The sequence below is a fragment of the Amblyraja radiata genome, chromosome 15 (genome assembly GCF_010909765.2).
Source record: "Amblyraja radiata isolate CabotCenter1 chromosome 15, sAmbRad1.1.pri, whole genome shotgun sequence".
In the NCBI taxonomy this organism is placed as follows: Eukaryota; Metazoa; Chordata; class Chondrichthyes; order Rajiformes; family Rajidae; genus Amblyraja; species Amblyraja radiata.
In genome coordinates, this window is record NC_045970.1 from 12,448,217 (window position 1) to 12,475,048 (window position 26,832).

General features: G+C 42.9%; 1 protein-coding gene across 2 annotated transcripts in view; it reads right to left on the reverse strand.

Moving 5' to 3' along the window:
• inpp5a (inositol polyphosphate-5-phosphatase A) overlaps positions 1 to 26,832 on the reverse strand; it is a 572,966-nt gene that overhangs the window by 172,007 nt on the left and 374,127 nt on the right. For both annotated transcript variants that reach the window (XM_033033641.1, XM_033033642.1), the window contains exons 5-6: positions 16,553 to 16,616; positions 11,012 to 11,115 (exon numbers count right to left, since the gene is read on the reverse strand). In XM_033033641.1, the coding sequence (XP_032889532.1) occupies positions 11,012 to 11,115; positions 16,553 to 16,616 (168 nt within the window). The remainder of the gene's footprint in view (positions 1 to 11,011; positions 11,116 to 16,552; positions 16,617 to 26,832) is intronic.

Here is a 26,832-nt window from a genome sequence, read left to right on the forward strand (position 1 = left end):
GTAAGTTGGAACTGCAGATGCTGGTTTACTCCGAAGATAGACACAAATTGCTGGAGTAATTCGGCGTGTCTGGCAGCATCTTGGGAGAAAAGGAAGAGGCGACGTTTCGACCATGGATCATTGTGGGCTCTAACTTTCCTTGGTCATCAGTGCCGGCTCCAATTTAGTTTAGTTTAGAGATACTGCACGGAAACAGGCCCTTCGGCCACAAAGTCCACGCCGACCAGCGATCCTCACACACTAACACTATTCTACACACACTAGGGACAATTTACACATACACCAAGTCAATTAATCTACAAACTTGTACGTCTTTGGAGTGTGGGAGGAAACCGAGAATCTAGGAGAAGGCCTACACAGGTCACGGGGAGAACGTACAGACAACAATCGGAGTCGGGATCTAACCTGGGTCTCCGATTTGTCCTGAAGCATTTCATACCTCTAGTTTCCCTCACCCCTGCCTCTCATTCCGAAGAAGGGTCTCGACACAAACGTCATCAATTCCTTCACTGGTTTACTTCTGTGTTGTGTCATTCTACAATTATCAGAAAATCATTGAAACTATACCAGAAATTAACTTTGATGCTGTTGAGCATAAAATGGGAGTCATTTGGTAACCCGGAGGAAAGATAATCAGTAAGCCAGATTAGAAAAATAAAAAAAGAACAGGATAGTTAACTGTTTACCAAACAGCATTGCTCAATTAATGATCATCAGCTGATGCAGTAAATTAATAGCATTAGAAAAATCAGGTGATGCTGATCACATCAGTGCATGTAATTGAGCAGCCGATTCAAACAGCTACACAAATTGATTAGATATGTCCCAAAACTAAAAATGTCACGCTGATTGAAATCATGCTGCTGGTCTAGCCAAAGTTCAAGGTTTAAACATATAAACATATTATGTTTCTGTTTTCTAAACTGTAACTAAATGCCGTATCAAGATTAACATTTTTGTACAGATTTTAAATAGCACTTTTCTTTCCACAATTATATTAACAGTTCTTCCAGTTATAGTTCAATGCAAACATTATAATAGCGAAGGAAAGAACTGCAGATGCTGGTTTAAATCAACGATAGACACAAAATGCTGGAGTAACTCAGCGGGACAGGCAGCATCACTGAAGAGAAGGAATGGGTGACGTTTCCCATTCCTTCTCTTCAGAGATGCTGCCTTTTCGGCTGAGTTATTCCAGCATTTTGTGTCTATCTTATAATTATAGTGAATACAGTTTGTGGTGACCCATCTTTATTCTAATAACATTAGGGCAGATTGTGAGAATTAATGGTCTATGATTCACATCTGATTGGTGTGAGCACGAGGGGAAGACCAGCTGCCCAATTTAATGTCAAACTAAGTTATTTACCAACATGAATTCATCTAAGCTCTTTATTGTGATTGCATTATGGCTCAAATGATAGATTTCATTTTTTAAATGTCAAAAGATTTAAAAATAAACCAGAGGCATATATTTAACAGTGCACCAAATATCATGTGAATTAATTACTGTTATTTACTAACAAAGCCCCTTTTAATTGTTCTCATATTTATCATGTCAAAGAGCACTCAGCACAATTTTATGAATTGACTTGAATGGGTCCTTCAACTGGGGATGGTTGGAAATAATTAGTCTTTTATTCTACTATTTCCACGGGGAACGGGATCATCACCACTCAATGTTAATGAGTCCTTTGTTTTCTCTATTTTGCAAGGTAATTTTAAATTAAATGTGTCGGTTATTAGTGGATTCATGCATTCACTGCTCCACCCCTTCTGCTCTCAAATACACTCACAATATGAAATGCTCAAAGATTTTCTCTCCTCTCAAGTTAAACATTCATACACTGTTCCTAAATCTCCTTTCCTGCCTTCCCTCTGGTCCCAGTCACTTACACCAGTGCTGACTCAAACGCATTTACCGGAGCTCATCTATTGCTCCTTCAATCTCTTTTGTGACTCGGACAAATTATGACACAAGGAAGCCGCCCAGCTGATTGTGTCCATGCCAATATGCAAATATCCGTCTGAAGACGGGTCTCGACCCAAAACATCACCCATTCCTTCTCTCCAGAGATGCTGTGTTACTCCAGCTTTTTGTGTCTAGCTTCATTTCAAACCAGCATCTGCAGTTACTTCTTACCACAAAGATTCCAACTCTGGTCTTGACCATTCAACATTGTGCCCTGACTATTCAACAAACATGCTCTGATTATGTCAACGTTTCCTTTCCTCAGGTTCTGTGTCTTTGCCTTTCAAACTATTGCTGTCTGTTCCTTCTTGCAAAGTTGCATTACACACATTAGTCCTTTGCAACTCACACTCCAGCACTGCACTCCCATTTTCTCTGGAACCGCTGAATGTGTTACCTTGACTAAAATCATGATTACGCTCCATAGGTTTGCAACCATGACGTATAGTTGTTCAGCATCCTATCCAGAGGATCAGACAAAATTATTGCTCCTCTATCACCATTCCTTTGGTACTTGCTCAGTCTATCGCAATGCTTTATGCATGGCCGTAAAACACTCCGAAGTGTTCTTGATATCCTAAAGTACAATCTATAATTAACCTAAAATTAAAACAGAAAATGGTGGAAAATGGTGAGGATCAAGTGGGAGGGAAGAACTGAAGGGAATCCACATTAGTTTGGAAATGGTGTTAAGTTAAACTGTTGGGACTGAAGGCAGATAAATCCCCAGGGCCTGATATTCTGCATCCAAGAGTACTCAAGGATGTGGCCCTAGAAATCCTGGATACATTGGTGATCATTTTCCAATGTTCTATAGACTCTGGATCAGTTCCTGTGGACTGGAGGGTAGCCAATGTAACTCCACTTTTTAAGAAAGGAGGAAGAGAGAAAACGGGGAATTATAGACCAACCTTACGGAACCCCACTCGTGCCTGTTATTCTGAAAAGGACTTGTTAATTCCTACAATTTGCTTCCTGTCTGCCAACCAGTTCTCTATCCATGTCAATACCCTTCCTCAATATCATGTGCTCTAATTTTGCACACTAATCTCTTGTGTAGGACCTTGTCAAAGGCTTTTTTACTGAAAGTAAGTATGCAGGTACAGCAGGCAGTGGAGAAAGCCAACTGAAGATCTCGCATTGAAGGCCATTTGAGTTTAGGAGCAAGGAGGTCCTATTGCTGTTGAGGAAGGACATTGCATAATTGAGGAAGGACATTATTGCTAGTGAGGAAGTGCACCGTAGGTTCACCCGGTTAATTCCCCGGATGGCGGGACTGACATATGATGAAAGAATGGGTCGACAGGGCTTGTATTCACTGGAATTAGGACAATTGACAATAGGTGCAGGAATAGGCCATTTGGTGCTTTGAGCCAGCACCACCATTCACTGTGATCATGGCTTATCATCCACAATCAGTACCCCGTTCTTACCTTCTCCCCATATCCCTTGACTCCGTTAAGGATGAGAGAAGATCTCATAAAAACATAACATTCTTGAAGGATTGGACAGGCTAGATGCAGGAAAATGTTCCAGATTTTGGGGGAATCCAGAAGCAGGGGTCACAGTTTAAGAATAAGGGGTAGGCCATTTAGGACAGAGATGAGGAAATCCTTTTTCACCCAGAGAGTTGTGAGTCTGTGGAATTCTCTGCCACAGAAGGCGGTGGAGGTTAATTCGCTGGATGTTTTCAAGAGAGAGTTAGATTTAGCTCAGAGCTAAAGGAATCAAGGGATATGGGGAAATAACACGAATGGGGTAGTGATTTTAGACGATCAGCACGATTACATTTAATGGTGGTGCTGGATCAAAGGGCCGAATGGCCTATTCCTGCACCTATTGTACTATGTTTCTATGTTTTTAATGCTTCATGTTAGAGACCTTTCATCAGAACTCAAAAATGTCAATACTGTTGTTGTCAATTTCCACTCAAGTTTCACCTTTACGGGGACAATCTGACTTCCATTTTCTTTTAGGATCTCTCTATCTCTACCTTAGGGGATAGGCTGTCCAAGCGTACAAACTTCCACAGCTACATACCTTGCCCATGTTTCTTTCCACCCTACCTCCATTCGAATGAAATCCCATTCTGACAAAAGGACATCTGACCTGAAACATTAAAATCTGTTTCTCCTCCCACAGGTGCTGCCTGACCTGCTGTGCATTTTCTGTTTTATATTTTAGAATTCATAATCTGCAATGTTTTTGATTTTCCTTTTATTTCCTTCAGTTTGGATACGCAGCTTGGAAACAGGGCCTTCAGCTCACTGAGTCCATGCCGACCACCAATCACCCATTCACAGTCGTTCTATGTTATCCCACATTCTCATTTACACCCTACACACTAGGGGCAATTTTACAGAGGCCAATTAATTTACAAATCCGCATGGATTTGGGATGTGGGAGGAATCTGGAGCACCCAGAGGAACCCATGCAGTCATAGACAGGATCCAATCCAGCATTCTAGCACTGTGAGGCAGCTGTGTGCCACTGTGATGCTCCATCTGATCCTTGGGTATGAATAAGGGTCCTGACCCTCAACCTATCTGAACTCAACTGACAAAGCAATGACATTTCTTGCCTTTACTGTAATACCACTGCCAACATCGCCCAATCACCCTTCCATGTACCACTGTATCTTTCGGTAGACAAAAATGCTGGAGAAATTCAGCGGGTGAGGCAGCATCTATGGAGCGAAGGAAATAGGCAACGTTTCGGGCCGAAACACTTAGCTTCATAGATGCTGCCTCACCCGCTGAGTTTCTCCAGCATTTTTGTCTACCGAAAGATACAGTGGTACATGGAAGGGTGATTGGGCGATGTTGGCAGTGTTGGAAGGGTGATTGGGAGATGTGAAAGTTGGCAGTGCAGTAATCTTCTCCATTCATGCTGATGGCATCCAGCTCTTACTTTCACATCTCAATATTATCTCATAAAGTGGTGTAGGCTGCATGTCCAAACTGGGTGGTTTTAGTGCTCTGAGTAAAGATGGTATCTCATCCTTGATCTACAGTTTACAGCTCCAAAATCGAACACTTGGTCAAGGAAGTCCATGCCAACATTCAACCTCCTCCTACCACACTACAGGAAGTGGCGGCGCTGTTAACAGCTGCGGCTCGCCTGCAGTCCGTCTGTCTTTACTTTGGTTAAGTTTTAGTTTGTTGGGTTGTGTTGGGGGGGGGGGGTGAAACATGTTCTCTGTCTCTTCCTTCGGGGGAATGCGACTTTTTCGTGTCGTATCCCCCTTCTCTGCCTCCGTCTGCGCTCAGGCCAAATTGCGGAGCTGGCGGCCTTCAACCTGCGACTGACCCTGAGGCTCTGGAGGCAGAGCCAGCCAGGACTCACCAACGAGAGGCTGGCCATCTTCAGGGCTGAGGCAGCGGTGGCCCGACTTGCTGGTGCGGCGTTCTGGCTTTCGGCGGCGGCCTGGAGCTGATGCAGCGGGGCTCGGAGCCGAGACTGCGGGACCCGGAGCTGGGGCAGCGGCCTGGAGCTGGGGCGGCTGCCCGGAGCTGGGGCAGCGGCCCGGAGCGGAGACTGCGGGATCTGGAGCTGGGGCAACGGACCTGGAGCTGGGGCGGCTGCCCGCAGCTGGGGCGGCGGCCCGGAGCGGAGACTGCGGGACCCGGAGCTGGGGCGGCGGCCCAGAACGGAGACTGCGGGACCCGGAGCTGGGGCGGCGGCCTAGAGCTGGGGCGTTCCGGCTTTCGGTGGTGGCGACATCACCACGGAGGTCCGCTGGACTGGAGGGCGGCATCTTCGGCCTGGATCGATCGCCTCAGCGCAGAGGGAGAACAAGGAGGGAAGAGACGGAGACTAAGACTTTGCCTCCATCACAGTGAGGATGTGCTTGGTGAACTCACTGTGGTGGATGTTTAATTTGTGTTTATTGTATGTTTTGTTTTTATTGGTTCTGTGTATGACTGCAGGCAACATAATTTCGTTCAGACCGAAAGGTCTGAATGACAATAAAGGAATCTAATCTAATCTAATCTAATCTACATCTCACTGTTTCAAGATATCCTTCTGTTTCTTCTGCACCTGAACGTCCTCTCCTTAAACTAATCTCTTCAACAACAACTTACTTGATATCTTCCATATAGTTCAGCAAATAAATATCTCTTGAACTCCTCAATGCAGTAGTTAAAGTATGCTCTCTCTGCAAATATTTTTGGAACGCATGTTATTTATGCTTTGTTGGTTTTATGAGTTTCGGTGTGGCTCGATTTTCAATTATTAGAATTATTATTGAGGTGGCACAGTGGCGCGGGGGTAGTATTGCTGTCTTACAACACCAGAGACCCGGGTTCGATACTATGTTTGCTGTTTATACTATGTCTGTATGTTTTCCCTGTGACATGGGTTTTCTCTGGGAGCTCTGGTTTCATGATGTGGAAGGAAAGTTGCAATCAGCATTGCACCAACCAGCAGGCCAGTAAGTTCTAATCCAAAGACCACGAGGTCCATTGTGATTCTCTGACATGGATGTGGAAATTCCCCTCTTTAGTTCAGGTAATGTAGCAAAACAATTGGTGAATACATAGATGGAGTCAATATTCTGTTTGGAGAACATTGGCAGGTGCCTTTACTTTAGTTTAGTTTATAGATACTGTGTGGAAACAGGCCCCTTGGCCCACCGAGTCCACGCCGACCAGCGATCCCCGCACATTAACACGATCCTACCCAGACTAGGGATTAATACCAAGCCCATTAACCTCCAAACATGTACGTCTTTGGCGTATGGGAGGAAACTGAAGATCTTGAAGAACACCCACGCGGTCACGGGGAGAACGTACAAACTCCATGCAGACAAGCACCCGTCGTCGGGATTGAACCCGGGTCTCTGGCGCTGTAAGTGTTGTAAGGCAGCAACTCTACCGCTGCACCACCGTGTCGCCTGTCTCTGAACTATTTCTTCTTCTTAGCAGAAAGGAATTAAATTCCCAATATGAAATATGATCGCTCTGGCAATGAAGGGGCAAGCCGCAGAATGACAGATGGTAACGCATGTGGTGGTAGCAGAGAAAATTCATAACAAAACCTGAATCAGCTTATTGTTTAAAATGTACTGTCCCCTCCAAGGTAACGCTGAACCTCTGTGGGTGGGAATTGTAAAGGTGAAGCAAGCGTAAGTATGGTGGAAACTGAGAGAACAGGGGTGCAGGTTATTATATCCTCATTTACTCCCGAGGGTCCATAAATGTCATCCGTCAACAGGGAGGATGAAAAATCCTCTGGCTGGAATCAGCAACAACTGAGCACAAGGAGACGAATTGAACTAGATCCTGCCAGTCACCCATTCTAATCAGTCATTCACCAGATACAGGGAATCGATGAAGCTGACCCTTTGTATTCAGGGGGCACCTGGTGAGCTGTGGCCAGGAGGTGTGTAGGAAGGAATTGCAGATGCTGGGTTACACTGAAGATAGGCAGAAAATGCTGGAGTAACTCAGTGGGACAGGCAGCATCCCCGGAGAGAAAGATCAGATTTGCTGCCTGTCCCGCTGAGTTACTCCAGCACTTTGTGCCTATCCGTGGTCAGGTGGCTTCAGATGGGAGACTCCTGTGGCCCTCTCTCCAAATGCCATTTTATTGGAGGCAAAGGATGGTGCAGAACTTCATCTATTGTCTAAGTTCACAAGCTTTTTTAAAGTTTTTAGATTTGAGGAAGGGCATTCTTGCTATTGCGGGAGCGCAGCGTAGGTTCACGAGGTTAATTCCCGGGATGCCAGGACTGTAATATAATGAAAGAATGGAGCGACTGGGCATGTATTCATTGGAATTTAGAAGGATGAGAGGAAATCTTATAGGAACATGTCAAATTATTAAGTGATTTGACTCGCTAGAGGCAGGAAACATGTTCCCGATGTTGGGAGAGTCCAGAAACAGGGGCCACAGTTTAAGAATAAGTGGCAGGCCATTTAGAACTGAGATGAGGAAAAACCTTTTCACACGGAGAGTTGTGAATTTGTGGAATTCTCTGCCTCAGTAGGCCGATTCACTGGATGCATTCAAAAGAGAGTTAGATAGAGCTCTTGGGGCTAGCGGAATCAAGGGATATGGGGAGAAGGCAGTAACGGGGTACTGGTTGTGAATGATTGGCCTTGATCTCATTGAATGGTGGTGCTGGCTCAAAGGGCCGAATGGCCTACCGTTGCACCTATTGTCTATGTATCTATGTATCTGACTGAAATTCCAAGTTAAAATTGCGACAGAAAAAAATTACTAAAATAAATTTAAAAACGCAAGTTAAAAATACATTAAACACAAAGAGAAATGTTTCACGAAATCTGGCTGTTCTGCAAATATGCAAAAAGAAACTGCACTCAATTGAGTAGGATCTCTGATCTTACTCAATGATATTGTCTCAATGATATTGGAATGGATAGTCTCAATGATATTGGAATGGATAGGCAGGTTTAGTTTAGTTTAGTTTAGAGATACAACGTGGAAACAGGCCCTTCGGCCCACTGAGTCCACGCCGACCAGTAATCCCCGCACATTAACGCTACCCTACACACACTAGGGACAATTTACAATCTTTACCGAAACCAATTAACCTACAAACCCGCACGTCTTTGGAGTTTGGGAAGAAACCGGAGCACCCAGAGAAAACCCATGCAGGTCACGGGAAGTTTGGAGAAGAATTTGGATGGGATTATTGCTATTGAGGGCAGAGGTATATTTGATAAGTAGGAGTCTAACGTAGGAGTCCTTGTTGCCGAGGTGTTCCAGAGATGAATTAGGGCCACGGAATTGACATCTGCTGTTGACGTGTTGCAATGGTGGGCAAACTGCAGTGGATCAAGGCTGGCTGGAGTTAATGTACGCCATCAGCAATCTCTCTTGAAGCACTTTGTGATGGTGGATGTCAGAGCCACTGGTCAGAGCTACTGGGCGGAAACCCACTGCTGGACTCGACTATGATGGACTCATCAGTCATGGAGCAAAGTGGCGGATATCCTGACATCTGAGACTCAACAAGCCCCAGTCTATAGGCAGCTCAGTGCAAACTGGGGCTTAATTGTACAATCTCAGTTACCATTGAAGCCTGCACATTGAGACCATTCTATTCTCCAGAAGAGCTGACTGGTCATTCAGTTAAGTTATTGAAATAGCTGGACTGGAAGTCCACTCTTTTCAATCAAGCACTGATGCAGCAAAGCTCAGGCCAAGGATTGGGAAGTTCATATTTCCTCAGCAACAGCTCCCATGTCAGATATCTGGCAGTGGTGAGGCCAGAAAACCCCGTCAATTATGCCGTGCAGAATGTAAATACTGCCCATAAATGAGAGAACACAAAGAAAAAAGAGAGATGATCTCTCGTTTGTGCTTCTTTATGGATCAGATCTGCTGAGGCTCAAGAACAAAGCTTTACTGGGAGCTTTAGCCAATAAATTGTATAATTTGGGGGGTATTTTAAAAGAGAAAAAAAAATGAGATCCTTCCAAATGTAAACTTTATGCCTCTGACTGAACCGGCAAATGTGAGATGCAAAGCATCCTAACAGTGCCACTTGGTTCTCATGAAATGTTTAAAGGGTATACAGGAAAATGTCCACATATATGTTTTCTCCTTTCCTTCAGTAGCATTCTTCATAGTAATCCATCTTTATGATGACAATTACTGATGGTGTTGGGGAGGGGGTTCTGTATAATTTAGGGCTGGGATTACTAATCAATTTTGCAACACCGTGTGTAAACCGGGTTTATATTAGTCTCCTTGAAACCTTTCATCATCACGCTGCAGCTTTAAATAAAAATGGAAGTTTAAAAAAAAATAAGTCCAAGCCAGTGTCCCTTCTTTGCACGGCAGATGGGTTATATACAGGCTGTTTCCTTTATTAAAAGATGACATAAATCACTATTGAAAAACTAGGGACCCCTACAAGGTTATCCCCATCCAGCTTTGTTCATGAAAGGTTCACATTGAAGCATTAGTGAAATTAATTCATCTTTCATAAGAGCTTTGAGCAGTATCTGTGATGTATGATAACAACCAATTTCTCACTACTGTAAAAAATTATTCAGCTCTGATAGACTACACAAATCTGTTCTTTTTAAATAGCCTAACATTATCTCAAGTGCTGGTCCCAAAGGCATCATTTGAGATTCATATACAGCCAAGAGGTATAATAAATCACCATGAAAAGTTTTGTTAGTTTTATATGCAGTGAATTGTAATTATTTTGGATTGCATTATACCTCAATCAATGTAATTACTTTTAGATCATCTTTAAGCGGCAGTAATAAAGAGAAAGAAATCAGTCTTAAACCAATTGAGAGGATCATTTGCATATCTGTCAGTTGTACAATGGAATAGGTTATTATTAAGATTAAAAGTGATGTTTTCTATATGATATGTTTACCAGATATGAATACTCTGATTTTATTTACATAGCTGAAAACAATATTAAATTATCCGCACAATAGAACAGTCTTTGAGTTATATTATCTCAAACGATGCAACAAATTTGGGTCAATGTTTGAAACCAAAGCGGAGAAGCTTTGCAAAAACTTAATTTACAGGGAAGAGAAGATGAGCTAAAATCACTGAGGGATGTCCACACCAGATTTTAAAACCGAGCGCGCAGTTGCAAAGTCGCACATAAAAAGACAGCAAATACTGGTTTTATGTAAGCTGCACACATACGCCACCACACATGGGTTTTCTCGAGTTATGTTTTTGTAACTTATATTATGACCCAGAAGTAATCTTGATTATGCCACATGACATCAGGTCACGACAGTCCTGAGCATCCCCAGTTTCTGAAAGAATACTTCTATGACTCTACTGAAGTGTAGAAACTATCACAACACGGTCATATAATTAAAACAATCCACAATGCAACAATGGGGAATCTCTCTCTTCACCTCTTGCTCTGCAATTCACTTGCATATATATCCCACAGCAGATATCCTACTTAGAATCTTTTTGCATAATACCATCTCTCAGAGGAACAAGAACAGCAATAAAACTTTACAACTTTACGAGTTGACCTTGCATGTTTAGTGTGGGGGGAGACAATACACGACTTACCTCAGGGAAGTAATGTTGTGGAAACTTTTCCTTTTCCAGCATTGGTGTGCTTTCTAATGTTTCTGAGTAGATTTCTTTACCCGTTACTTTTTTGTACTTTTTGGCTTCGAGAAAGAAAGCACACAGAAGATAAATTAAACCCAACAATCAGCAATGTGACTGAACATCTTCAATAGAACATTTGCAGATTCTTCAAGATGCCGTGACATGTTGCAGCTACAGGCTTTCATTTGGTATGAAAATGTTTGAGATTAACCCACTACATATTTAGTTTGAATCAACTTTACCCATCATTAAATGTGGTATTTAATAAATGTCAGGCTAACACTTTTGATATCATCTTTCTCAGATTTTAAAAGGGAATATTGGCTCCAACACAGCTACAACTGGAGAGATAGTTCGAGCTAACATCCTTCTTGCTAATTTTCAAACATTCTGATTCCTCTGTCCTGATCTTGGACAAATTTAATGGATAATTTCATTACCTGTGTAGATGAACGTTCTGCCAAATTACAGCATTAGAGAAGGAACTCCAAAATAATTTTCAAGAGAGAGATTGCGTTGATTTTAAACCATTTTCCATTGTCTGCAGTCTGGGCATGTTTTATGGAAGTGCAGTTACCTTGACATCATTGCAATTACCATCTAAAAATATCCACCAAAAATAGTCTAGCAGGGCCTATAAAAGAGCCTATCCACACAACTGTGTTGGAAGGAACTGCAGATGCTGGTTTACACTAAAGATAGATACAAAATACTGGAGTAACTCGGCGGAAAGGCCGCATCTCTGGAGAGAAGGAATGGGTGATATTTTGGGTTGAGACAACTTCTTCAGACTGAGAGTCAGGGGAGAGGGAAACGAGAACATCACCAATTTCTTCTCTCCAGAGATGTTGCCTGTCCCGCTGAGTTACTCCAGCATTTTGTGTCTATCTTCAGTACACATCTTAGAAACTTCCTGGGCGCAGGGTGTTGACAGCACTGATTTTTGTGGGTGGCTGTTTACTATCTGGTATTCATGGAGAGACAAAAATACAAATTAGGGGAGGAGGGGGCCATCAGCAGCTGAAACCAGCTCCGCAACGGATTCTAAACTCAATTCTTAATTTCTGCCGACCTCCCACTAACCTTACACCCATTTGTTCAGCCATAATTTGTCAACCTCTGTCCTAAAAATATTCAAAGATGCGACTTCCACCGCCTTTTGAGGAACTGAGTCCCACGGACCTATGACTCCCTGAGAGAAAAATATTGCTTTATTTCTTCCTTAAATGACCCACAGTTTGGGATTTTCCAAAAAGGTAATATTCAATTTGCCAAGACCATTCCACACATCACTTCTCACACTTGTAAAGTCCAGCGGAGACATGTATAGACACACACGGAGAGCCCGGAACACAGTAAGTCTCAATCCACAATCCTTGCAACTTAAAAAACATTGCTTGCTCCTGATACCTTCCAAAGACGTACAGGTTTGTACGTTAATTGTCTTGGTATAAGTGCAGATTGTCGTTAGTGTGTGTAGGGTAGTGTTAATGTGCGGGGATCGCTGGACGGCGTGGACTCGGTGGGCCGAAGGGCCTGTTTCCACTCTGTATCTCTAAACTACCTTTTGGCCTTTAGACAATAGGTGCCATTCGGCCATTCGAGCCAGCACCGCCATTCACTGTGATCATGGCTGATCATCCATATTTTGTACCCCATTCCTGCCTTCTCACCATATCCACTGACTCCGTATCTTTAAGAGCTCTATCTAACCCTCTCGTGAAAGCATCCAGAGTATTGGCCTCCACTGCCTTCTGAGGCAGAGAATGCTACAGATTTACAACTCTCTGGGTGAAAAAGCTTTCCCTCATCTCTGTTCTAAATGGCCTACCCCTTATTCTTAAACTGTGGCCCCTGGTTCTGGACTCCCCCAACATCGGGAACATGTTTCCTGCCTCTAGCATGTGCAATCCCTTAATAATCTTATATGTTTCAATAAGATCCCCTCTCATTCTAAATTCAAGAGTATACAAGCCAGCCGCTCCATTCTATCAACATATGAAAGTCCCGCCATCCCGGGAATTAACCTCGTGAACCTACGCTGCACTCCCTCAGTAGCAAGGATGTCCTTCCTCAAATTAGGGGACCAAAACTGCACACAATACCCCAGGTGTGGTCTCATTAGGGCCCTCTACAACTGCAGAAGGACCTCTTTGCTCCTATACTCAACTCCTCTTGTTATTAAGGCCAACATGCCATCAGCTTTCTTCACTGCCTGCTGGACCTGCACAGTCCTACTTTAGTCCTTTTGCTGTTCACCATGCGTTGCCTCCATTTCGCTGGCTGACAAGCTATTGACAATAATACTCTGCATGTGCAGATAAATGAATGAATTTCACTGAGGAGTATCAATTGGATTTGGTTAAGTAGCCCATCATGTGCTTCATAATTATGGGCATTAAGCAACACAGCAGCATACAATCAAGCCACATGAAGCATTACGTACTTACTGCAGTCCAATTCTATTTAGTGAGCAATTTTATACTGTAAATTACATTATTTTACACTGCTAAAAGTGCAGAAAAAATATTTGTGAAACAATTGATTTCTATATACCGATAAAAATTACAATTCCCATAATATTACATTTAATATCATTAGTGTTATAAAGTTTCTGCTAAAGATTGATTACTGGCCTTGGGGATGGGGCAACAACACCTCTTAGATTTTTACTTCCTCAAAATGCTTTATGATATTTTAATTATGAAGGATAATTTGATGTGATTGGCCAATAAATATATGTTTCTTATATGTGTAGGAAGAAACTGCAGATGCAGACGCAGGCCCGGTGATCGTTTCGCTGAACACTTCTGTTCAGCCGGCCCAAACCCACCCGATCTGCCGGTTGCTAAACACTTTAACTCTTCCACCCATTCCAAAACAGGCCTTTCAGTCCTGGGCCTCCTCCACTGTCAGAGCGAGGCCCAGTGCAAATTGGAGGAACAGCACCTCATATCTCGCTTGGGTAGCTTACACCCCTGCAGTATGAATATTAACTTCTCTAACTTCAAGTAACCCTCGCTTCCCCTCTCTCTCCATCCCTCTCCCATCCCAGCTCGCTACCAGTCAGACTGTTCCAGATTACATTTTAATTCTGTTTGCTTTGTTGTCACCTTCTCCAAGCTAACAATGATCTATTCTGTATTTAAATCTATTCTACATGTTCCTTTATCTGCATCTCTTTTGATGTCTCATTTTCACACACTTTACCCTTCCTTATCTTTGTTCTTGCTCTCCCATTACTCTCTGTCTGAAGAAGGATATCAACCCGAAACGTCACCCATTCCTTCTATCCAGAGTTGCTGCCGAAGTTACTCTTGCATTTTGTGTCTACTTTTCCTTTATTCTGATTTATTTTCTCTGGTTCATTATGATTTAGATGGGTCCCATTTTATGACATATTCAGACTGCCATCATTCGAAAGGGGCTGTCCAACTTGGGCGACCTAATTGGCGAGTTTAGAAGAGTTTAGGAGAGTTTGAAAAAATGACATGTTGAAGACCTCCTTCGATGATGTAGAAGACCTCCTTCGACTATGTTGAAGAATAGCTACGACTAGCTACGACTAACTTTGGGAAAATTGGACACCAAATAGTGGAGAGTGAAGACGACCTCCTTCGATCTCCTTCGACCTCCCTTCGACTATGATGAAGACTATTTACGACTACCTTCGATAACTTCGACTACCCTCGATTACCTACAACTAACATGCCGACCTGCTACGACCTACTACGAGTAAAAAAAGTATCGTTTTTTTCCATGGCGACCTTTTTTACTCGCGGGCATTTTTCAACATGTTGAAAAATACGCCGCAACCTAGCTGAGGCCTCGAGTAAACGGGGACTACTCTCGAGCATGAAGGAGAGTTACAAAGACCTCCTTTGACCTCGTGTCGACCATGCTGCGAGTATGTCGAGGGCAAACTCGCCAGAACTCGCGGATTAGGTCGCCCAAGTGGGACAGCCCCTTCATGTTATTAGTTCAAGCACAGAAACTTTGTTTCCTCTTCATTTTCTGTCAAGGGAAGTGAATAAATAGTTGAAAAAGAACAAGAGTGTGGGAGAGGTATAAGGGCTGTGAGCACAGTGATATCCTCTTGTGCCCAAAAATTAAATTGTCTTATGCATGCATGTGGTTTACCTATTCAAAATGTTTAAGTCACACGAGTTTAGGAAATTAAAATTGGACTTAAAAATGTAGGAAGGAACTGCAGATGCTGGTTGAAACCAAAGATAGACACAAAATGCTGGAGTAACTCAGCGGGTCACACAGCATGTTTGGAAAGAAGGAATAGGTGACGTTTCGGTTTGAGACCTTCATCACGTGCTGCAATATATACTCGGTAGCGCACCGATGCATCAAACAGAGGTTAGATTGCCAATGCACAGTAGCGTCAGGTTGGAGGACTTGCCAATCAAATGCAAAAGCATAATCCTGCGTTTGTTCCCAGAAAACAGAGATGTGCATTTCTTTGGTGCGTTGCAGCACCCCAAGGATTCATTATGATGTTGCCATCATTTAAAGGTTACAGTTAAGAAGGGAGACTTTAAACACCAAGACTTTTCCCACCAGAGTTGAAAAGGTTAAGAGCCAATTTATTGGAGAGATTGAAGATTATGAAGGGGTGCAATAGGATAAATTCTGTCTGTGTGAATCACCTGTTGGTAGATTATTTCTAAATTGATGAACCATTAAAACTAAATGTTTAAGAAAGAACTGCAGATGCTGGAAAAATTGAAGGTAAACAAAAATGCTGGAGGAACTCAGCGGGTGAGGCAGCATCTATGGAGAGCAGCAATAGGCGACGTTTCCGGTCGAGACCCTTCTTTAGACTGATGTCAGGGAGGGGAGGGGAGGGGAGGGGGAACTAAATAATCACTTTTAACTAAATATGGCAGAATTTTTAAATATTTAATACACTTGAATTGAGGATCTCCCTGCGGCATTTCATAGACAAAGGTATTTTACGAATTCATTTTCCAGACAGGTCTACAAACGTTACAATTTGATAAAGGGAAAGCTGCACTTCAAAAGGAGGCAAAGTTAACAAGCAATCTAATGCATTTTGATCACAAATTCCCTTTACTATTGAAGCTGTGTTGATTGATGCAACTCCCTTATGACACAAATACATTTTCCTTCACAATTGTCTAAATACCAGATAAAGTACTTTTATTGTTACAGACACAAATGACGTTTTATGTACAAGTGTGGCAATTTACTTAATTTGTTTAAAAAATAATTAATGTACAGATAACTTTGTTATCAAAGTTGTGAGGAAGGAACGCCCTTGGGATATTTGAGGAATGTAATTTGTTAATGAAGCAGAAATAAGTCTGTTATGTTAAGCAATGTGCCAAAAATGGCAGCAGTAAAAAGAACACACTGCAATCCAGTATCAACAGCAAAACTAATATCACCCAATTATTAATACTAATGATGATTATACTACTGTGTACGGTTACTATCAGTATGCCATAATACTTCAAAGCTTACCTTTAAAATCAAATTGATAGGTATTTTTCAAAGACTCATGAAGAAAGTAAAGATTTCCTAAAGCCTGAAAAAGAAACATATACGTTTGATTTTACACTGATGTATGTGATGCAGATACAAAATAAAACAATGACAACATTTTCATAGAACCATCAAATGACAATGTCTAGTTTGGTTTTCTTTAGTTTAGACTTACAGCGCGAAAACTGACTCTTCGGCCCACCGAGTCCGCACCGACCAGCGATCCCCGCTCAATAACAGTACCCTACATGCACTAGGGAGAATGTTTATTTATTTTTTAATAGCAAGCCAATTAACCTACAAACCTGAACGTCTTTGGAGTGTGAGAGGAAACAGAAGATCTTGGAGAAAACCCACGCAGGTGACGGGGAGAACATACAAACTCGTTCAGACAAGCACCTGTAGTTAGGATCGAACCTGGGTCCTTGGCACTGTAAGGCAGCGACTCTACCGCTACGCTACCTTGCCACCACCCTGATTAAAATGTGTTTTCAATATGAAGCACACAGCATGGGAACTATTTCACAAATACATTTTCCTTCAAAATTGTCTAAATACCCGTAAATATACTGTTAATCATTCTGTTTATTGTTACAGACACAAATGACTTTTTATGCACAAGTGTGGCAATTTACTTCATTTGTTTAAAAAATAATTCAATGTACAGATAACTTTGTTATCAAAGTTGGTCACTGGTCAAATTTGTGTGACTTTGACATTCGATTCAGATTTTTATCAGGCGTGTCAATTCACTAAACATTTCATGTTCATCAGCACCAGACTTCCTTTGTAGTCACTCCATTGAAATCCTCTTCTATGCTGACTGCAGCTGAACCTGTGCGTAATCTTTGGAGAGCTGATACCCAGGGGGTTTTTCTTGTCACCTGCCCTGGCTGCAGATATCTCAGCCAAGTGGCTCACTGTACATCGATCCTACCTGAGCTGAGTGTGAAATGAAGGAATATTGCGGTTATAACATCATTGCCTTTTTACCACTCGTGCACTAGCCGCATGGTCTGTGGTGCTTGGGAATGGGGATGGGTAAAAGTGTGGTTCAGGGTCAGGTCACAAGTCACATGGGAGTTTAATGCTGTCCAACTCTCTGCTAACTGTGGGTCTCTGGAACGGGCATCCCAAACATAAACTGCACTGATGTTCCCTCAAGATTTTGACAAGCAGGCACATCTGCCCCTCTTCTTGTTAGCTTTTACCTCCTCTGCACCAGTAGTCCTGCCAATGGTATGTACGACAGTGATCGCAACTTCTACTGAAGTGTGGATGGCCGTTGGCTCGCTGGGAGCTCATCCGCCATTTGACAGGTTTTGTTTTTGGTCCTGCTGGGGGCCACAGCCCCCTCCTCACCTGCAAACCAAGTGGGGGAGACGGTTTAGTCGCCGACTATGGAGCAGGTAGCACGGGATTACATGGTACGCGTGGCGGGGGGGGCGGATCTCCCCCCGACCTGACCTTAATAGGTTCTGGTTCATTATAATTGTAGGTAGCTTAACCACTTCTATGGCCGCTTCGACAGGGACAATCTAGAGACAGCCATCAAGGCTGTGCTCCCTGCTGATCACCAACCCCTCACACTCACCCCCTACGACGTGTACGTGGCACTGAGTAGGACTAATGCACGTAAGGCTGCTGGCCCTGACGGCATCCCCGGGCGCGTCCTCAGGGCCTGTGCTGCGCAGCTGACAGACGTCTGGACTGACATCTTCAACCTGTCACTTGCCCAAGCAGTTGTCCCCACGTGCCTTAAAACCACCTCCATCGTGCCGGTGCCAAAACACTCCACTGCGGCAAGCCTCAACGACTTCCGCCCAGTTGCACTTACTCCCATCATCACCAAGTGCTTCGAGAGGCTGGTCCTGGGACACCTCAAAGGCTGCCTACCCCCCACATTGGACCCCTATCAGTTTGCCTACCGCAAGAACAGGAGTACGGAGGATGCCATCTCAACGGCACTTCACTCCTCCCTCTCCCACCTCGACAACAGAGACACTTACGTAAGAATGCTGTTCAGTGATTACAGCTCAGCATTCAACACCATTATACCCTCTAAACAGATCACCAAACTCGGTAACCTGGGCATCGACCCCTCCCTCTGCAACTGGATACAGGACTTTCTAACCAACAGACCCCAGTCTGTTAGGTTAGACAAGCACACCTCTTCAACCCTCACCACCGGCGTCCCACAGGGCTGTGTGCTGAGCCCCCTCCTCTACTCCATCTTCACCTACGACTGCACACCTGTACATGGTACTAACACCATCATCAAGTATGCAGATGATACAACGGTGATTGGCCTCATCAGCAACAACGATGAGTCGGCCTATAGGGAGGAGGTCCAGCGCCTAGCAGCATGGTGCGCTGACAACAACCTGGCCCTTAACTCCAAGAAGACCAAGGAGCTCATTGTAGACTTCAGGAAGTCTAGGGGCGGCACGCACACCCCCATCCACATCAACGGGACGGAGGTGGAACGTGTGTCCAGCTTCAGGTTCCTGGGGGTCAACATCTCCGATGACCTCTCTTGGACCCACAATACCTCAACTCTGGTCAAGAAAGTTCACCAGCATCTCTTCTTCCTGAGGAGACTGAAGAAGGTCCATCTGTCTCCTCAGATTCTAGTGAACTTCTACCGCTGCACCATCGAGAGCATCCTTACCAACTGTATCACAGTATGGTATGGCAACTGCTCTGTCTCCGACCGGAAAGCACTGCAGAGGGTGGTGAAAATTGCCCAATGCATCACCGGTTCCTCACTCCCCTCCATTGAGTCTGTCCAAAGCAAGCGTTGTCAGCGAAGGGCGCTCAGCATCGCCAAGGCCTGCTCTCACCCCAACCATGGACAGTTTACCCTCCTACCATCCGGGAGGCGCTACAGGTCTCTCCTTTGCTGGATCAGCAGGTCCAGGAACAGCTTCTTCCCTGCGGCTGTCACACTACTCAACACTGTACCTCGGTGACTGCCAATCAACCCCCCCCGGACACTCCTCCCACAGGAAAAACACTATGACTGTATGCATGTAAATGGATTTAATTATTGAAATCATATTCTATGTCGCTCTCCAGGGAGATGCTAACTGCATTTCGTTGTCTCTGTACTGTACACTGACAATGACAATTAAAGTTGAATCTGAATCTGAATCTGAATCTAGATGAGTGAGCAGGGTTCTCGTGAATTGACCAACAACTGGGAACATCAATACAGTGCTGGAATGTGACATGTTGAGGTCTATTCACTGGCATTGATCATTTGTTTGAGGTCAATGAACTTATTTTCATCTCACTTTCAGACACGACCAAGATGCCAGTGCAGATTTCAAAAGCCTTGATGTCTGTTCTATCATGTGTCGTGCCATCTTTGTTCCTCTACAGGTCAGACTTGCTTGTAAAGCCCTTTCCAGCAGAACCAGCTCCAGCTACAATGTGCCTCCCACCAAAAAGTTGTACGTCCACTTTGATTAGTTTCAAAAGGTTTCAAAGGTCTTTTATTGTCACATAACCAATTAAGGTACAGTGAAACGCGATTTACCAACCATCCATACGAAAAAAAATCAACAAGACACACATACATCGAAGTTACCATAAACATCCACCACAGTGGATTCCCCACATACCTCACTGTGATGGAAGGCAAAAAAGTCCAATCTTCCTCGTTATTCTCCCGTGGTCGGGGCAGTCGAACCATCCGTTGGAGTGATCGAAGCTCCCGCAGCTGGTGGTCGAAGCACCCACGTCGGGACGATCAAAACTCCTGCGTCAGGGCGATCCAGACCCTCTGGGGGTGGTCGAAATTGGCTTGGAGTTCCCGAAGGTGGTCTCTGACTGGAGATCACGGGCTCCGTAATTTTAAAGTCTGCAAGCACCCACGATTGGAACTCCGAGGTCGACCCCTGGCAAAGGGATCGCGAGCTCCGCGACGGTAAGTCCGCAGGCTCCCGTGGTTGGAGCTCCCGAAGTCGGTCTCCAGCATAGGCCACCAACTCCTCGATGTTAGGCCGCAGTGCGGACGGAGATACGGTGGAAAAAAATCGCATCTCCTTCGAGGAAAGAGAGTAGAAAAAGTTTCCCCCCAACCCTCCACATAAAAGAACACTAAAAACATACATTTAACACATACAATTAAAATATAAGGAAGGAAAGGACAGACAGACAGGCTGTTGGCGAGGCAGCCATTGCTGGCGCCACCTGGTGGTCACGGTGGTACACGTGAACCAACCACGATTTTGACGCAAGTCTCACACATAGACATTTTCTTGCATAAAGTATTTTACTGAAATACATCAAAGTTGGTGCTTTATGCATTCCAAACCTATAATCTTAAAGAAAGTCAATTAATTCAACAACAAAAAAACATTATTTAAATTGTTTCAACATTTTAATTAATGACAAATAAATCATCATCAATAAATTATTTGTGGACCATCAGACAGATGTACCACACCTCTTTAATTACACATTTTGTCAGATTGAGCCCCCTCTAAGAGGAAAAATTAATATTCTCAATGAAACATTCCTGAAATAAATGTTTGTGATTTTAATTACTTTTGCCTAAAGTTTTTCTGGATACACCAAAGAAACTTGCAAAACTCATGCAGGCTGCGGCCAATAAATGTGGGAAATTCTACAATCTCAATCTATTCTGAGCACACTGATACAAATCTGAGGAATCAGGATATTGCACTTATTTCAAAAGCACCGGTGTAAATGTCCAGCTAATCAGACCAGAAACTGGATCCAATCATGGATGGATGTTATTATCAAATTACACATGAGAATAAAAATAAGGAACTGCGGATGCTAGCTCACAAAAAAAAGACACAAAGTCCTGGAAGAACTCAACAAGTCCGGCAGAATCTCTGGGAAACATGGACAGGTGATATTTTGGGTAAAAGTCGTTTTAGTGAAACCACTAACCAACCTGATCTCCCGGTGGCTCAGCACTTCAACTCCCTCTCCCATTCCGAATCCGACCTTTCTGTCCTGGGCCTCCTCTATCGCCAAAGTGAGTCCCACCGCAAATTGGAGGAGCAGCACCTCATATTTCGCTTGGGCAGTTCACACCCCAGCGATATGAACATTGACTTCTCCAATTTCAGGTAGTCCTTGCTTTCTCCCTCCTTCCCCTCCCCTTCCCAGCTCTCCCACAGCCTACTGTCCCCGCCTCTTCCTTTCTTCTTCCCGACCCCCACCCCCACATCAGTCTGAAGAAGGGTCTTGACCCGAAACGTCACCTATTCCTTCGCTCCATAGATGCTGCCTCACCCGCTGAGTTTCTCCAGCATTTTTGTCTACCTTGTAAAATTAGTTGATGGTGCTTCTTTTGCACTTTGCAACCACATTCTGCAAATTATTTCTGAGATGAGTGTTGCGACCTATGACTCTTGGATAGTCCACATCTCCCTTTGTCCTGAGGATTGGTTGGGACAATGCACTAGAATTTCAGGGAAGATATATGCGGTGAGAAATTGAAAGTTTGCTGATGTTCAAATTCATACTCGAGTGATTAGGCAAAGACTTTAAATTAGAAACTTTTACGTTAGAATTTAAAAGACATGAAATACATTTTAATTTTGGGAGAAAACTGTTTTTATGATGTTAAAAATACATATGATGTATTAGTTATTTTGCAAAACATCTCAATTTGGACATTATATATGTCAGAAAAATAACAAATGCAGATGTTTTCAAAGAGTTTTCTAATTTGATCGGTGTATTGAGAAATCATGAAAATCTAACTATGCCCTTTGTAGTTGTGATTTAAATGGAAATAATTATAAATGTTACTAAAAATTGTAACAAAGAACTAGCAGAAAGTGAGCAGCGGTAAACAAGCTAGATACTGATTGCACATCAAGAGAATGGTGGCTCAGCGGTAGAATTGTTGCCTTGTAGTGCTTACAGTGCCAGAGACCCGGGATCGATCCCGACTATGGGTGCTGTATGTATGGAGTTTGCACGTACTCCCGTGACTGCGTAGGTTTTCTCCAAGATCTTTGGTTTCCTCCCACACTCCAAAGTTTGTTGGTAACTTGGCTTAGTATCAATGTAAAAAAAAAAAAGTCTACTTTTCCTTTCTTTTCAGATTCTATAATCTGCAGCCTTTATTGTCTTCGCTTATCCCCACCCAGCCTCTGTCGCTATCTCCACTTTTCCCTCCCTGATCTGATCCTCTTCACTTAGATCCACCTAATGTCTGCCAGTGCTTGTCCCAGCCTTGCCCCTCACCTCTTCATATTAAATACCCCCCCCCCCCTACTCTTCAGATGAAGGGTCTCAACCCAAAATGTCAACTATTCATAACCCTCCTCAGCTGCTGCCGCAGAGACCCCCCCAACAGTTTCTGCTTCACTCCAGATTCCAGCATCTGCGGACCTTGCCTCCAGAAATTTTAAGATCCCTTTCAATGAAATGCAGTGAAATGGTTTTACGAATCACTTCAAAATAGCTTCCAGTGATGTCTATTTCTTGCTTAATTTTTTTAAATAGCTTGTAATTCAACAGATATCGTATTTGAAAAAAAATGTAAAAGTCGCTTTCTTTAGAATTCAATTGCTTTGACCAAAAAGCTAATCTTATGATATTTAATGGAAGTGGTGTATTTGTACGAAGAGCCATCAATATAAGATGGCGTAGCATATGACAGGACTTGAGGAAGGATATGCATCCCGTTCTCTTCATATGTTGAATGGTCCTCTGTTTTAGAATCTGTTTTAAAGTCAAGTGGACTTTCATTGATGGAATTCTCCCCAAACGCATTCCACGATTTCACTAGGACATAGGTTTGACCTTGATGACACTTCTTCTCATGATCGTGTTATGGTCGACTAACTAAAAACAACATCCATGATCTGGCCTTCAAATTGTACACTCACTATTTGACTAATGAGTCAAAAGTCTGCATCTTGGCAACAAATATATTATCCTTAAGCCCCTGTCCCACTTAGGCAATTTTTTCGGCGACTACAGGGGACTAGGCTGTCGCCACAGGGTCACGCAGTGACGCCTGTATGGTCGTGAGTAGTCTCCTCAAGATGCCTAAAGAGTCGTAACATCTTTCTGGTCGCCGCTGGATTTTGAAATGTTCAAAACTTTTCGGCGACTGGGGGCTTGATGTAGTTTGTCTTCTCCTGTCGTAGGTTATCGCCAGGATGACGTGGGTTGTCACTGGGTGCTGACTTCTGTGAATTCCATTGGCGACTACCTACGTCAACGGGTGACTGAATTGTCTTCAGTTGTCGCCAACAGGTTCGTTGCTTGTCGTAGCTTGTTGCGAATGGATGTAGGTTGACTTTGGTCGTCGTATGTTGTCGCCTGTGTGGTTGTAGGTTGTCATAGGTGTAGCCATAGATGGACGTCCTAATGGGTCGCTGGTTGTCGGTAGCTTGCTGTAGCTTGACGTTGACTAGGTTGACAAAAGTGGCGACCGGGGGGGGGGGGGGGGCGAGTCCAGTTATCCCCTTTTTCGGCGACCTACTGCGACTATGACAGTCGCCGGCAATCGCCAAAAAAATCGCCTAAGTGGGACAGGCCCTTTACAATTTCTTCACCATTTCAAAAACACGTCTGATGCTCAAATTATAACCTGCTTTTGTTACATCCATTCTAAAGACAGATGTGCAGCAAAGAATTCCACGTGACCTAATGCTGTAGATCACAATAGATTGATATCATTTAGTTAAATAGACATTTATTTAGGAAAACCTAATTTCGCAGATGCAATTTCATTGATGATACCAGGACTAAGGCACAAGAAAAGATAACTGAAACTCAACTGTGGAGTGAAAGCAATATTTCTACATCTGTGATGAATCCTAGCAAACAACCAGAGATAAAATATGGCTTTTTTTCTCATAGGAATGACCACATCACAGGTTCCTTCATTAGTTTTTCAGGGAATATAAAACATCTGGCATTCAAAATAATAACTTGAAGATGTGAACGAAGAGGAAGAGATTTCATTGACGTTTTTCCCTGACCACATTTGCGCGGAAGACGTGAATGCAGTCAGAGTTCTGTCTCAGTAATCACTGCATTATTTATGAGAACCTGCACATCTTGAGATTAAACATTTGCTGATTTGTCAAAAGCCCAAACATGAGGTCTTGCCCATCTCCTTGACATATTAGTTCATCCAACGCAAAATACCATCATATATTTAATTGATGAGTACTTCTTCTTGTGACCCAACCATTCTGCATTGAGCTTTCCAAAGGTGGCAAACGAGGACACTCATGAGAGGCTGCCTGTCATATAACTCAAGGTGAATGATTTCCAAGACAAGGGCACTTGTAGGTGTGCAGAGACATTATTTTCATGTTCAGAAAAAACAAAATGTTTTGGATCAGAAATAGTGTAGTATTAATGAAAGAATACATGCTATATCGCTTGCATATCATAATGGTTTCATGAAATAGACTCCAAGGCCAAAATGTAACAGAGTGAACAAGTGTCAGATCCTAGCGACACAAATAACTGCAGATGCTGAAATCCTGAGTAGAACACGAAGTACTGGAATAACTCAATCAGCATCACTTGGTGAACATTGTAGCCAAATGGCCACTACAGACATTGATAGAAAACATTTTGAGTCGGGTCCCTTTTTCTCCGAATGGGGAATGTGAGAGAAGGAGTAACAAAGTGCACAACACTTTGTACATTTGCTTCTAGAAGTCCAAATAATGTGTGCCTTCCGATTACGGCAAGGTACTGTTTCAACTGCAGGTAAACTATCAGTAATAATTCACGCTGTCAAAAAATTATGAATCGATCATGATGAAAATCAAACAGAACTGACATAGGATCGTGGACCTAAAATATCAAATTTATTTCTCTTTCCAAAGATGCTGCTTGACCTGTGGAGTGTTTCCAGCATTTTCTGTTTCCAGTTCAATCATTATGGAGTCGGTTATGTTCATGTTGTTAAACACTCAAGGATACTTCTTCACAAATTTTATACTTGACATTACAGGGACTATAACTTTGTTGGATTGCATTTTAAATGGTCAGGCAATAAAGTTGGAAATGAGAAACTTAAAGAGATGCATTTAATCCTTCAGCAAAGTAGAAGAAGAGTCCACAATCAAAATGTCATCTGTCCATTTCCCTCCACAGTTGCTACCTGACTTGCTGAATTCCACTGGCCGTTTGTTTTTCATGCAAGATGATCTCTGTGTGTGCACAAGTTAAATTATTTATAGTTGTCTCTTGGCACCCATCTTTAGCCTGACTAGAATGGCTTTTTGTATGCACGATGCACCCCACAAACAACCCCCAGCTACGTTTCTGATACAGCCGACTCTTTATAAACCAGAAAAGGTAAAAGAATCATACCTGTGCTAGAGGAATTGGAAATCTGGGTTGAAACTGATGACAGTCTATGAGAGAGGGATCAAAATAAAGAGGGGAAAGAAAATGTGGAGTGTGTTTCCTGATTACATTAATCAGTAGATGATTGCTTGATGTATTATTTTAAAGATAAATGTTTTACTTTTCTTTTGATTAAAAATCCAATAATTATGCTGTGAATTAATCAGAAAGCAATGTTTTTAATATTAAGATACAAGAACCTTTCCAGGTGAATGTGCTCAGAAGCCGACAGAAATGGCCCCGCTGTTTTGTCAGCATCTATCCTTCATGCTCTCAGGTACGTACAACACCTCCTTGAATACAAATGAAAGGATGTGATATAAGGCTGCGGTTTAAATCATATTGTCCTAAAGACTAATTGTTTTCTCATAATATTCACCATCGACCCTGTTTTGCAAACCATTTTTCTGAAGATGAAGGCCGGCATTTGCTGGTTTCCATGGTTGATACGTACACATTATTCACATATGAGGCATCGTTTTAACTAAAATACCTTATAACTGTTCCAATTTATTTTAGGAACAGACAATTTGATGCAGGCCAAAAAGATGAGTAATTTTCTCCAATTATTGCTTGATTTCTGTTTTGCAGAGTAACCAGTGATGCCAATAATGCACTCATTTAAAATGTAATTTTAAATATTGTTTCAAATTATATATTTTTTGACCTTGATTTGCTTTAAGTTACTAATAAATATATCCCTTGTATTCTTTGCATGCATTTCCATTGTTATAGTCTATCATATCTTTCTATGTAATGGGAGAGGCTCCTTGAAAACTCCTTGAGACTCAGACTATGATCTGATCATTTGCAATGGGCAATTTGAGTAATTTAAAATGCCCAGTCGGTAGTTAGCGAAAGCCGAAATGCAATGTTGAAAG